This window comes from Cervus elaphus, chromosome 5 (genome assembly GCF_910594005.1).
Source record: "Cervus elaphus chromosome 5, mCerEla1.1, whole genome shotgun sequence".
Taxonomy (NCBI): Eukaryota; Metazoa; Chordata; class Mammalia; order Artiodactyla; family Cervidae; genus Cervus; species Cervus elaphus.
The window spans coordinates 118,230,252-118,245,397 of NC_057819.1; the positions used below are offsets into that span (position 1 = coordinate 118,230,252).

The 15,146-nt window shown below is 38.2% G+C and overlaps 1 protein-coding gene across 1 annotated transcript in view; it reads right to left on the minus strand.

Moving 5' to 3' along the window:
* Positions 1 to 15,146, minus strand: part of KANSL1 (KAT8 regulatory NSL complex subunit 1) — a 172,888-nt gene that overhangs the window by 34,452 nt on the left and 123,290 nt on the right. The window contains 2 exon segments of the mRNA XM_043904919.1: positions 411 to 523; positions 9,613 to 9,717. Of these exon segments, the coding sequence (XP_043760854.1) occupies positions 411 to 523; positions 9,613 to 9,717 (218 nt within the window).

Consider the following 15,146-nt stretch of genomic DNA (forward strand, 5'->3'; position numbering starts at 1 on the left):
ATCTTGCCTATTAGGGATGTGTACTCACTGTTCACTTGCAGAAGGATTCCTTATCCTTCAAAAATAAAGATTTATAGCCTTTAGCAATCTAATCTGTTCTAGAGTAGAGGATTTTACTTCTGGGAAATTCTACAAAGACAGAGCTAATCACAATAATTCATAACAACTTTAGGACTTTCAATTTTTCTCCATGCTGGGACAATTTTAGCCCACAGTAAGTAACAGGAAAATATATTAGCATGCTACTTAAAATACACTTGCTACAGTAGGAGGCATGCACAATATTATGAAGTGATAAGGTTTCTGCTTCTTTAAAGCAGGGTTAGTCCTGGCTAGGCATAACTAAGCCTCAAACTCATCTTTTACAAGCCTGATGAGCATATAGAAGTATGCAGAAAAGATAAACTTACGTGTTAATAACTCCATTGACAGGTCTCAACGCTCCACACGATTTAGCAGACAGTGACTCTGAAGGATGACCAGAGGCACTGTGGTTTTCCAGTGGCTGAGAAACAGATTCGATCTTAATAGAAGAAAAACAAAAATATATCGTCAACATTTAATCAACAGCATTAGCCTGAAAAGCAGCACCGTTTCATTTAAATGAAACACCTAACATTTCTCACGAGCAGCTTGAGAAACAACTCATTTGTGGAACACAATTTCAGTATTTCTTGGATTTGTGACTCCTGGGCTGAAGTCTTAACACATTCCAAATAAAAGCATTTTCAGGCCTTAAAAAAAAAAAAAAAACCCTCCTATGACTGAAGAAAAAAAAATTATGAGCAATCAGCTTTTGCTTTGGAGAGGAGAGGTGAGGAATTAAAATATTTAACAGACTAAAAGTAGTAAAGTGCCCACTGAGAGGAAAATGGCCTAATGATTCCAGGGAATGGAAGCACAGCAAAACAATTACATAGTAACAAGAGTCTTCAAGTTTTCAACCTAAAAGTCAAGAAGGGTATATAAGTTCAGTAGCAAGACAATTAAGAGTATATTTAAATGTAGTTAATACCTGCTTAACGTCACAGAATATGTTGGAAGCTTGTTTCTAGAAAACTCTACTAAATATATATATATAATAAAAGAAATAATAAAATGTCAATGAGTAACTAATAACTATCTAATGCTACCAGGTAGGAACTAATGTCTGCATTATACAAATCAAATTCAATTGACTTTCAAACAAGTTTTGAATCTGAACTGCATGGATCCACTTATACGTGGCTATTTTTAAACAGTAAATATTACATTACTACACAGTAAACACTCTAGCTGGTTGAATTTGGTGATGCGGAGGAATCAAGAATAGAGTGGGCCAACTATACACTACACGTGGATTAAATCCAGTGCTGTTCAAGAGTCAATTGTATATGCTTAGAATTTTAAATATAAAATGAAAAAATGGAGGTAGGGGGAAAAATCTGGAAATTTTTGAATTTTACTATTTCAAAACAAATGATATTTACTAGGTTAAAAGGGGGCTACCCAAGTAGCACAAGTGGTAAAGAATCTGGCTACCAACGCAGGAGACGCAGGGTTCTTTCCCCAGGTCAGGAAGATCCCCCGGGGTAGGAAACAGCAGCCTGCCCCAGTGTTCTTGCCTGGAAAATTCCACAGGCAGAGGAGCCTGTCAGGCTCGAGTCCATGGAGTCACAAAGAGTTGGACACAACTGAGCGACTGAACACACACCACAGGTTAAAAGGGGTAGGGGCAGCCATGAGATGTCAATCACAGGGAGCATCTGAGGTATTGGCAATGAAGCCACAGTTCAGTTATCCAAGGGATATCAGAAAACGGCTGTGGTCTCTGTCTCCTCCTTACATTCAAACTGACTTTGGGGTGTTTTGATGCTCCCTTTCCTATGACTGCTATCAGGATGTAGCAAAGCCAGTATTTTGATGCTGAAATTCTATTTATCAGTATCGCTGAATTTTTTTTTTTGATCTTTATACCCACCAGGAGAAAATGCCAAAGTATCTGAAGACCTGAGAGCAATCTCAAGAAAGAACAAGAGATTGGGAAGCTAATTTTAAAAATTTAATACAAATTATCCAAAAATCTAGATCAAGGAATACAGACAAGACACATGAGTAAATCACAATGAGTAAACACTGGGAAAGTGTTCTGTCTTCCTTGTTGATGTCCTATACGTTTACTGATGTACCTTGAACAATTAATTATATTAGTCAACGACACCAAAATCATGGTACATTTGGCTCACGTACTCATTGCCTTAAAAGTCACACTGATTTCCTCTTGGAAAGTAGGTGTAAGAGTTGTACTTTGGCCACCTGATGTGAAGCACTGATTCACTGGAAAAGACCCAGATGTTGGGAAAGATGGAGAGCAGGAGGAAAAAGAGGCGACAGAGGATAAGATGGTTGAATGCCATCACCAACTCAATGGACATGAGTCTGAACAAACTCTGGGAGATAGTCAAGGACAGGGAGATCTGGCCTGCTGCAGTCCATGAAGTCGCAAAGAGTCAGACATAACTTAGAGACCGAACAACAATGAGCTGCAAAGATGCTTGTATCTTCTGACAAAGTATGTTACTCCCTCTTAAAATCTATCTTAAAGAAATAACAAAACATTTAACAAAACATCCCCCAAAATCTTACACATAAAGGCAGTCACTGAAATGATAGGGATCAATAACCTAAATACTCAACACCTGAGGCAGAGTTTTAAATCCAAAATATTTTTAATACAATTGTGGTGAAAAAAATTTACATACACAGAAAACAGAAAAGGTAAAAATAGTGTTACAGAGGCAGGATAAAACGAATACTGAAGTTTTCTTTATATTTAGATAATATTTTTACAAAAAAAAAAAAAAAAGAGAGAGAGAGATAAACCCAAATATCCTCCTGAATGCTAGGGAGAATTTACTATTCAGGGAACACCACAAAAGGCCCAAACAAATATTAACATTATAGTACGTCAAGGAACAGATGATTTAAAAATTCAGGCTGGTGTTAACTAGCAGATGTGTAACTCCAGCCATGTTACAGCTTTCCTAGATTTCAAAAGTTCTGCTTTAGATGAAAAAAGTTTCCTGCCAACGTGAAAATGCTATGACTATGAACTTTCCTGTACTGATCTGAAGAATTTGTCAACTTTATATTCACTTAAAACAATAGCTTTTAGCATTAAATTACAACAGAGATCTGGTTTATGTATGTACATGTTTTCACAAGGTCCCACGTTTAAGTAACAGGTTGACTCTCCATTTGATTAAGATTTACTTTCTAGGGATTATGGAGAACTAACCACCAACCAAGACACCTGTCAAGACAAAATGTTGCCATTCTTTAACAAAACCTCATTTCAAAACAAGTTTAAAAAAAAAAAGAAAAAAAAAAACAAGTTTACCTTTCTTAGCTAATTAACCTATTGTTTTTCATGACTATAGATGTATAGTAAATTTAAGGGCCATTAATCTTCAATGTGCATTTCATTGTTTTTCTTAAGAGAAATCTGAACTTTACTGAGGGTAATTCCCCAAATTAAAATAGAAGTCAACAGGCAAAACATTATTTCGCACAGAAATGTTAGTCAATGATACAGAAGCACACAGCAATTAAGAGCAAGAAAGTCAGAGAAGAAATGTGCTTGGATTTCAGCTTCAACCATGTAAGTAGGTGCTGAATATTTAGAAGGGATCTGCTTAGAAACCCTGGGATATTCTACGTGTAATCACCCTCAAGTCCCAAAGCAGGGCACTGGGGCAACTAGGTTCATCATCCATTCGCAAATTCAAAGAGCTTAAAATATTAACCCCAATCCTCTAATAGTGTTTTATCTAGAAAAACACAACTCACAGTCACATGTAATTTTACTCAGCGCTTCTTAAATGCATTCACATTGCCTTAAGAAAAAGGGAACACCCCTTATCTTGCAATCCAAAAGGCTTCAAAGCGCTTCTTAAATGCATTCACATTGCCTTAAGAAAAAGTGAACACCCCTTATCTTGCAATCCAAAAGGCTTCAAAGACAGGGTAGAGAAATATTAACAAACACATCACAAATATTAAATCCACACATTAACATAAGCTTGACTGTTACTACTGCAGTGGTTTACATCATTAGTATTTTCAGGACACTAAGCATGAATCAGATACTTGTCATCCAATGGGAAAGTGTAAATAGGAGTTGTTACAGAGCTTCTCTCAAGCTTTATGTGATGTTCAGATATACTCTGAGGGTACATGCATCTGATACCAGGGAGAGTAGAAAACCTGAAGTGGTATACAGAGTACTTCTGTAAACCCCCTTTTTTCTAAAGTAGAGCTCCAGGAGATTACCTTTCAGGGCTATCTTAGAGTTAAAGGTAGCAAGGAGGGTTACTGAAGTGATTTTTTTCCCCTGATTGAAAGGATCAGACATACGGCATGAAATAATTAACACAGCAGTGAGATTCCATTTTGTTATTCCTATAAAAACAGGCATCTGTTTGATTCATTGCTCTATCCTCTTGGCCAGATCAATTAAGTGTGACAAAGAGCCCTTAAAGAAAAGGATTAAAGTAAGGTTTACTGGGGGTAGGTTTTTCTGGGATCTAAGAACTCATGTCTACTAAATTTCTTTTACTAAAAAGTAGAGAAAGTAAAAGGGTAAAAAGTCAAAAGGCACACAACTTAAAAACACACAATAAATCTCTAGATGTGTAATGCAAGACATATGTGTATGTACCTTTACTTTAGTCATTTAAGTAATGTCATGCCATCATTGCTTAAAATACCATTCTTCTTTGTCTAGAAAAAACCAGAACAGTTCTGTTCTGGTTCATTATTGCTTTCTGACAAACGTTATCAAAATGGAAAGAAAAGGCTACCTGGATATAGAGAATTCAACTTTCATTCCTGGGGTAAAATGCTCTCCATCTCAAAGATACCCAGCATGAACGTGAGCGTCAAAGTCGCTCAGTCGTATCTGACTCTTTGCAAACCCATGGACTATACAAGTCCATGGAATTCTCCAGGCCAGAATACTGGAGTGGGTAGCCTTTCCCTTCTCCAGAGGATCTTCCCAACCCAAGGATCGAACCCATGTCTTCCATATTGCTGGCGGATTCTTTACCAATCCAGCATAGTTTTGCTTAAAATAAACAAAATATTGTTGGTCCACAAGGAGTATACCAGTCATTTTCACTAACTAGCACCATGGTCAGAAAACTGTGCTAAAGTGAAAATGGAACTTTCCACCAAGCTACCTGCTGAGGCTTCAACTTCTGTATGTAAAATGTGACTATGTGCCTCACTTTCCTGTCTCTATACTGAGGTTGAAATATAAACTATAATTATATTAAAACAACCTTGAACTATTCATTTCTAAAAATGAAACCAGCATAATACAAGTCCAAGACCACTAAATCTAGTATCTATATTTACCAACACCGCTGACAATCTTTCTACTGAACAGTAAGAATTTATAAGACTGTTTTTGCAATTACTTATTTATCCACAGCCCAATATGCACTAGTGGTAAAGAATCCACCTGCCAATGAAGGAAACATAAGAGATACAAGCTTTGATCTGGGTCAGCAGACCTTCAATATGAAGGGCAACCCACTCCAGTATTCTTGCCTGAAGAACCCCATGGACAGCCTGGTGAGCAACAGTCCAGGGGGTCACAAAGACTCAGACACAACTGAAGCAACTTAGCATGCACGCAGCTTACAGCCACCTGGGAAACCCCATGCCTCTAGTCTTTATCTCAAAACCCTCACAGGGCCAACGCACCCTTCATTGTCCCTGGTTGACTACAAAACTTCAAGGAAAAGAACCTTGTTCCTGTGTTACCAATGGTAGGAAGATTATACCTTACATGTTTAAAAAGAAAAAGTAACAGCTTATATTTTTGCATGCTTTACTTCTGGGAAAGGTTCACTTGTTAACCCCATCCATTTTACAAAGTGAGGAAAGGATAAAAGAATGATACTTATTTTTGCAAATAGACGCAAACAAACAATGACTGAATTGTCAAAAGCCATAGAAGCAATCCTTTCAGTAAAACAAATAAAAAACTCAAACCTAGTCTTTTAAAAAATATTTACCCAGTAATTAGCTTTCCTGTAAGAAAGGAGATATAAGTAAATACACATGTATCTGCTCATCTGTGCAGCAGAAATACAGGAAGGAAGGATAGTGCAAAAACTAATGAAACTGGAAGGAGGTTGGAACACAATGGAAAGAAGGTGCAAACAGGAACAGGGCTACAGTCTTTTGTACAGCTTTAGCTCTTAGCACGGTAGTATGTTTCACTCACTCAAAAACTAATAAATGTCGCTGCTATCCAAAAGTCTACAAGCAATAAATGCTGGAGAGGGTGTGGAGAAAAGGGAACCCTCTTACACTGTTGGTGGGAATGCAAACTAGTACAGCCGCTATGGAAAACAGTGTGGAGATTTCTTAAAAAACTGGAAATAGAACTGCCATATGACCCAGCAATCCCACTTCTGGGCATACACACTGAGGAAACCAGATCTGAAAGAGACACGTGCACCCCAATGTTCATCGCAGCACTGTTTATAATAGCCAGGACATGGAAGCAACCTAGATGCCCATCAGCAGATGAATGGATAAGGAAGCTGTGGTACATATACACCATGGAATATTACTCAGCCATTAAAAAGAATTCATTTGAACCAGTCCTAATGAGATGGATGAAACTGGAGCCCCTTATACAGAGTGAAGTAAGCCAGAAAGATAAAGAACATTACAGCATACTAACACATATATATGGAATTTAGAAAGATGGTAACGATAACCCTATATGCAAAACAGAAAAAGAGACACAGAAATACAAAACAGACTTTTGAACTCTGTGGGAGAATGTGAGGGTGGGATATTTCAAAAGAACAGCATGTATACTATCTATGGTGAAACAGGTCACCAGCCCAGGTGGGATGCATGAGACAAGTGCTCGGGCCTGGTGCACTGGGAAGACCCAGAGGAATCGGGTGGAGAGGGAGGTGGGAGGGGGGATCGGGATGGGGAATACGTGTAAATCTATGGCTGATTCATATCAATGTATGACAAAACCCACTGAAATGTTGTGAAGTAATTAGCCTCCAACTAATTAAAAAAAAAAAAAAAAAAAAAACTAATAAATGTCAACTACTGTGTGTGTATGGGCAACAAGAAGTGAAATACTATAGTAACGAAAGAACCTAACTGTATTACAAAATAATTGCTTACTCATACTGAAAGGTGTGAAGAGGAAAAGAACTAACATAACTTCTGGAAATAGTTATTTTGACTCTGTATCATTGAGCTAACGTACTGTACACAATATTGTACTCTAGTTAGTAAAGATATTTCTCACAGGAGTATAAGATAGCAATTCTGAAACTGCTTTATATGGTACTAGGACTGAACAAGTAAGTATCAGTAAGGAAGGAGAAAGACACTGGTGTTAGACTGGTATGGAAAGAGAGGAGGGAGGGACTGGTGTCAGATTGGTATTAGTATAAACTCATGGTGTTGAGTGCATATACAGAGGGGTAGAAAGCAAAATATATATGTGTGTTTAATGTATTTCCTAGCTGTGTTGAGAAGTCTCAGATAGAAGCAATGACGCCAAGTAGCAGTGAGCATAACAAGTATCCAGATTGTAGTCTCAAACATCTCGTCTCCAAAAAAAAGAACCAGGGCTGGAATAAGTACAATACAAGAAGAGTCCGGGATATTTTTGGGTGGAGAAAGTGAATACTTAAAATACAAGGGGTGGGGGGGACATCGAAACGACATGGGCACCAATCTGAAAAGAGGTCCCTATGCCAAAAGCTGAGACACTTGGAAGTGAATAATGAAAAACAGTAGTAGTTAATAACCCATAAAATAAAATTAACAACCATAAAAACATTTCTGAAATAAACAACTGACTAACCAACTAAATAAACAAATGAGGGAGAAAAGACAGCTCTTCCTAGAAGAATTCCAATGAACAAATGTGGAAAATAGAAAATCACCATTTAGTCAACACCACAGTAATGATCACTGCAGTTATTTTGCAGGTAAAATCTACCAGTGGATGATAAAACTGTGTATTAAAATGTAATAAGCAACAGAAAAATGCACAGCATCCCTCTATGACATAGTCGTTAATTATAAAGGAAAAAATACTAATTTTACTGGCATGTTATTGCCTTAACCAAGTGAAAAAGCTATCACCACCATCATGTACCCCTAATATGGTATACTGAGAAGGGGACAGTATCACTTCTATGATATTACTGCAAAAAAAAAAAAAAGGCGCAACCTTTAATGGGAAAACACCCGGTGACTCCAATCTAAGCAACATTACACAAAATAACTTACCAGCACGGTTGTGTCAAGGTCATGAAAGACAAAAACTGAGGTGTTCTCACACACTGGATGAGATATAACAACTATATGTAATGTGGGATTTTGGACCAATATGGAGGGGGGCAGGTGCATGAGCACACATGCACACATAAGTGAAAAAATGAGTGAAAGGGGAATAAAATCTGTAGTCTATGAATGCTAATTCTTGGTTTTGACACTGAACAATGGCTATGCAAGCTGTTAACGCTAGGGGAAGCTGGGTGAAGAAAGAGTATGCAGGGACCCTGTACTGCTTCTGCAACTTTTCTGTAAGTCTAAACTCAATTTCATTCATATACATACCTATTTGTTTTCCTTAGATCAAATAAAAAACGAGATATGGGGAAAATTTTTTTTTTTTTAAGAAAACAAGATGTTTATTTATTGTATTTATTTGGAAAACAACACACTAAAGATAAACTTATCAAAAACAAGTCTTATGAACAGGCATTTTAAATGTTTAATATTAGACTAATACAATAATAAAACACCTGTGAAATTTTGAACATTGTTGTTGTTCTGGATACAAAAGGTCTAATTTAGTTTAAGTAAGATCTGAAACACCTTTATGAAACTTATTTTGCTCAATGGGTATGATATTAAAGTTATGTATATATGGAGGTGAAGTGAAAGCTACTCAGCTGCTCTTTTTGACCCTATGAAGGAGCCTACCCGGCTCCTATATCCATGGGATTTCCCAAGCAAAAATAGAATACTGGAGTGGGTTGCTGTTTCCTTCTCCAAAAATTTTTTAAATGAAAGAAATAAAACTGGTCTTGGAATTCAGAAGGAAAAATTAATTTTGGTGTTGGAGAAATAGAAAAAGGCAAGGAATCATTAAGATGGAGGTTTGACCTAGGCTCTAAAGATACAAAAGATTATGAAAAAACAACGGCTTCATCTTCACTACAGAATTAAAGGGGTAATTCAGACAGCATTTTCAACATCTTTGTAAGTTAAATTTCCAGTTACCTTAATTGTCAAAGGCATCAGAGCCGCACGGTCTCCTAATTTCCAGTAATGTCCCGTAATGCCGTACCTGCTCTGGCTGCGCTGTCTTGGAAGTTAGAAGCTGCTTTAAAAATTTTAAAGTCGGCTACACAACTGCATGAGGGACCCCGTGCTGCCCTTTCAGGAATTCAGAGTTTAAGTTATAAAAGGGGATACAGTCACTCTCCTTCAGCCACTGTAATAAACTGTGCTGAAGCTATACCCCAAATTCTCACTCATTTCCCCCTTTCTGTCTTTTATACTTACCAATTTATCATTCCCATGATCTGTCTTCACCTCAGAACTAAATGGAAGAAGAAAGTCTGTTGTTGTGTGCTCTGGGGGAGGCGCCTCTCCAAGAACTATCAATCCCTGCAGGGCAGACAGAAAAACAGCTTAAGTGGTGTAAGTTACAAATTCAATTGGAGTTAATATCAAGAGTTAGGGGCAGGGGATTGGTTTATCAGAGGCCCTTTATCCTATGGTTCTGAAACAAAACAGACCACCAGCACAGCTTTGCTCTCCCAAGAGTGACTTCAACAAAAGCCTAGCAGTAGCCATGAGTAAGGCCTAAGACTCAAACCCAAGCTTCCCCTTTCTTCCAAATGAATGTTCAAACCAACATGGCTTGTAGCATCTTTCCAGATCTGGAGTCTTTCTGAGAATATGGTATCTTATCCTGTATCACCAACCAGACTATACCATATTAACAGCAGCAATGCAGTTTTCCTAGTTAACTTGATCACACATGTGGCTAAAGGATGACAGAACTAGAGTATTACAATGAGGAGCTAAACCAACTATATTTGAGCAACCACACCCACTGGGTGAAACAAAGGTGTAACAGTCTCTACCCCGTAAGTATATTAGAAACCAAAAACTTACAAAGTTGTTCCAAACACACATGTCTCACAAGCATAACTCTAGATTAGGTTCTTGCTCCACAATTTCAAGTTCAGATTTTACATTCATCCCAGATAATAAAAAATATAAAAAGAAAATTTAAATGATTTCATAAATCCTCTGCATAGCCAGCTTGGGCCCTGCTTGGTTTTAAAGGCAGAAGTTATTTGGTTGGTGCAAAAGTAATCGCTATTTTGCATTGCTGAACGTTGCCATTTTATACTGGAAAACATTCTTAAATGTGGTTACATTATACATTATTTTAATGTGCATTTTCTCACTTTATGTTTTCTTGCTAATGACTTATCACTTGCTATTTATTTTATATTTATTTTAGGCTATAGAAATGATTTTAGGTTAAAAGCAAATTCAAGCGATTTTCCTGTTCGTGTTCAAAATGGGTTGTAAAGCAGCAAAGACAACTTACAACATCAACAATGCATTTGGTGCAGTGATGGTTCAAGAAGTTTTGCAAAGGAAAGCTTTGAAGATGAGGAGCATAGTGGTCGGTCATCGGAAGGTGATGACCAATTGAGAGGATCAAACCTGATCCTCTTAGGACTATACGAGAAGTTGCCAAAGAACTCAACATTGACCATTCTACAGTTGTTCAGCATTTGAAGGAAATTGGAAAGGTGAAAAGTCTCCTAAGTGGGTGTCACCAACTAACTGAAAATCAAAAAAATTAACGTTTTTGAAATGTCAACTTCTCTTATTTTACGCAACAAAACATTTCTTGATTGGATTGTGACGTGTGACGAAAAGTGGGTTTTACATGGCAACTGGTGATGACCAGTACAGTGGCTGGACCAAGAAGCAGCTCCAAGCTAAGTCACTTCAGTCATGTCCGACTCTGTGCGACCCCACAGACGGCAGCCCACCAGGCTCCCCCGTCCCTGGGATTCTCCAGGCAGGAACACTGGAGTGAGTTGCCATTTCCCTCTCCAATGCATGAAAGCAGAAAGTGAAAGTGAAGTCGCTCAGTCGTGTCCAACTCTTCGCGATCCCATGGACTGCAGCCCACTAGGCTCCTCTGACCATAGAATTTTCCAACCAGAGTACTGGAGTGGGATGCCATTGCCTTCTCTGAAGCAGCTCCAAAACACTTCCCAAAGCCAAACTTGCACCAAAAAAAGGTCATGGTCACTGTTTGGTGGTCTGCTGCCCATCTGATCCACTACGCTTTCTGAATCCCGGTGAAACCATTACATCTGAGAAGTATGCTCAGCAAATTGAAGAGATGCAATGAAAACTGCAATGCCTGAAGCTAGCACTGGTCAACAGAATGGGCCCAACTGCACAGGGCACAACCAACGCTTCAAAAGTTGAACAAAATGGGCTACAAAGTTTTGCCTCATCTGCCATATTCACTACGTGACCTCTTGCCAACCAAGTACCACTTCTTCAAGCATTTCAACAACTTTTTGCAGGGAAAACACTTCCACAACCAGCAGGAGGCAGAAAATGCTTTCCAAGAGTTCACTGAATCCCGAAACACGGATTTTTACGTTACAGGAATAAACTTATTTCTCGCTGGCAAAAATGTGTTGATTGTAATGGTTCCTATTTTGAGTAATAAAGATGTGTTTGAGCCTAGTTATAATGATTTAAAATTCATGGTTTGAAACCACAATTACTTTTGTACCAACCAAACGGCTTACTTTGAAAACCAAACAAAGCAACACAAATGAACCTTCCGTGAATGCACGCAGAGGCGAGCAGAATCAGGCTGTGATGCCGTGTAACACAAAGACTGGACTGCAAGAGACCAGGCTTTGTGTCTCTGGCTCTCTAGTTGAGAAAATAAGGAGATCTGACTGATTAAGAGGCTCTAAGTGGAAAGTTTGCATTAGAATCACTTGGAGGAAACCTTATTAAACTATAGCTGCCCAGATCCAACATCAAATCAACTAAGAGTCTCTGGGGTAAGGAGCTGGGTATTCTGTTTTTAAAAAGCTTCCCTGTAAGTCCTAGTGCAAGCTCTGAACTGAAAAACACTAGACTCAATCATTTGACTCAGCATCAGAATCTCCTAGAGAACATCCTAAAATATAGATTTTAGGGCCTAAAGATTTTGACTGTATCAAGTGGAGCTCCTCAGGTCATTATGACATAGGCTCTTGTGAGCCAATGAACCAGATGATCCTGTCGCTGGGGTTCTTCCTAACGCAAAAGTCTCTATGAAAAGGATGTAAAGATATGGCAAGAGTTGGAGGGATAGGGTGTTGGTTAGCCTATAAAGAACAATGGAATTTTACCTCAGCTTGAAAGGAAAGGAAAACAGAACCCCCAGCCCCCATCTCCAGTAAGAGAAACAACAGAAACAACTTATTCTGTTCTGGAATAAGACTATACCTAGCCTATATAGAATATGAGGTACAGACTCCTCAGAAAGAGGGAGAGGTTATTAATACAGCAAGAAATATTGGCCCTAGCCTTCAGAATGGGGTTTCTCTGGTTAAAAACTTCTCTGCAAAATATTTTCTTGTTTTAATCACAAGCATAAAATAGACTTCACAAACTTTACCATTTCAAAGTAAAAACTGTTTGTAAAAAAAAAAAAAGCAGCTATTTTTATTTTGCACAACATTCCCTTCTCAAAATACAGCATTCAACATCTTTGCTGCTTAAAAGCCCAAACCACCTCCCCATTTCCTATATAAAGCTAGCCCAAACTCATCTTGGTATTTAAAGTCCTCCATAATCTGTCCCTACCTTATTTAGCTATCTCCAACTACTTTCACAGTTGGACACTAATCACATTATCTCCTAGAGAATGTCTGAATATATAGGAAGTTGTTGGTGTTGAGAGGTGGGTGTTATTACAAAGTAGTAGATAAATATACCCACTCACTACCTGTTCTTATGTCTTTGTTCATGCCGGTTTCTGCCTTTTTCTTACATTTATCTATCCAAAATGTCACGCATCCTTTCAAAGAGCCTGTCAAAGCCAAGTCTCAGCTCCTTCCAAGAAAATGTCCCTGGTTAACTAAGTCCCTTACTTTCTTTATCCACACTGCCAGACTTTTTAAAGCTTCATGATTTTATCTTTACATCCTGTATATTTAAATCTCATTTCCGGAGCAGAACCTTAGGCCAAATTATTTATTTCATTTATTGTTGCCTCAATTCTCTGTTTAAATGTTAACTAATTGGTAAGATCCTTGAAGACTTAGATAAAATACAAATATTTTCCTGTCCCCCATATTTATAGCAGAGTTCATACACCAAGAAAGGAAATGCATAATAATTTTTTTTTAGTTTTAAATTAAAAACCTCTCTCCCATTTACTGAGAAAATATTAAATTATTAATTAAAGCTAGGAGCCTAAATGAATCTATTAGATATAAAGTTACACCATAAATTTTTCTTAGGTGAGAAAGTAGGTCAAGATAACACAGACATTATTTTTCAAAGGAAAATTTTTTTTCCCTTAAACTACCAAATCATTTCCAAAAAGCATCTGGGAGACTATAAAGACATCATCCTCTGAAAGCTTTAAAAATCCTAGAAGGGACCATTTATTCTCCATCATTTTAGAGACCCAGGGAGGATACAGGTTGAAGGTCATGTCAATAGGCCAAGGCAAGGCAGAACTAGGGATACAAGCTGGCTTAGTCAGATCCAACAAAGACATTACTTTGCCAACAAAGGTCTGTCTAGTCAAAGCGATGGTTTTTCCAGTAGTCATGTATGGATATGAGAACTGGACCATAAAGAAGGCTGAGTGCCAAAGAATTGATGCTTTTGATCTGTGGTGTTGGAGAAGACTCTTGAGAGTCCCTTGGACTGTGAGGAGATCAAACCAGCCACTCCTAAAGGAAAATCAGTCCTGAATATTCATTGGAAGGACTGATGATGAAGTTTCAATACTTTGGCCACCTGATACAAAGAGTCAGCTCATTAGAAATGACCCTGATGTTGGGAAAGACTGAAGACAGGAAGAGAAGGGGATGACAAGAGGATAAGATGGTTGGATGGCATCACTGACTCAATGGATGTGAGTTTGAACAAGCTCTGAGAAATGGTGAAAGACAGGGAAGCCTGGCGTGCTGCAGTCAATGAGGTCCCAAAGAGTCAGACATGAATGAGTGACTGAACAACAAAGTTAGAACCAGTTACTCTTTGTTCTTGCTTTCATTCATTCAAATTCAAGCCATCATTTCTCCATTCATCAACATTTTTTAGGTGCTGGGGGTACAGGAACAAAGACATCTTTCTTCCCATGCCCACCCCTGCCCAAACTCATCTCTCAAAGTGCTTAGAATTCCAATACTGGGACAAAGACAATCAACAATATATGAGTAAGTAAAATTTACATGGCTTACTGGTGGTGTTTAGTCGCGAAGTCCTGACTCTTGTGACCTCAAGGACTGTATGTAGCCTGCCCACAGGATTTCTCAGACAAGAATACTGAAGCAAGTTGCCATTTCCTTCTCCAGGCATTCTTCCCAATCTAGGGATCAAACATGCATCCCCTACATTTGCAGGGAGATTCTTTACCAATGAGCCACCAGGGAAGCCAATTCACGTAGCCTATTAGAAAGTGTCAAAATGCTAAAAAAACTAAAGAATAGTGAGAGAATTAAAAAGTGGCAATAGGCACTCTTTCATATTAGGTAGTTTGGGTAAAATGCCCTGAAAAAGTGATTATTTGAAAGAGAAGGAACAAACTTTGGGAATATCTGGAGGAAAAGCAAATGCAACAGTTTCAAGGCTGGAGTCAGCTTGGTAAGTTTAAGGACTTTAAGGAATTTTGTATGGCTGAAGTAAAATGAAAGAGTGGAGTTTATGAGTTTAGCTTAAGTTAGAAGAGTAAGTGGGGGTGGGGTGGTGCAGGGCCTTCAGAGTATTTCAGCTTTTACATTCTGATGGTAAATCACTGGCGTTTCAAGCAG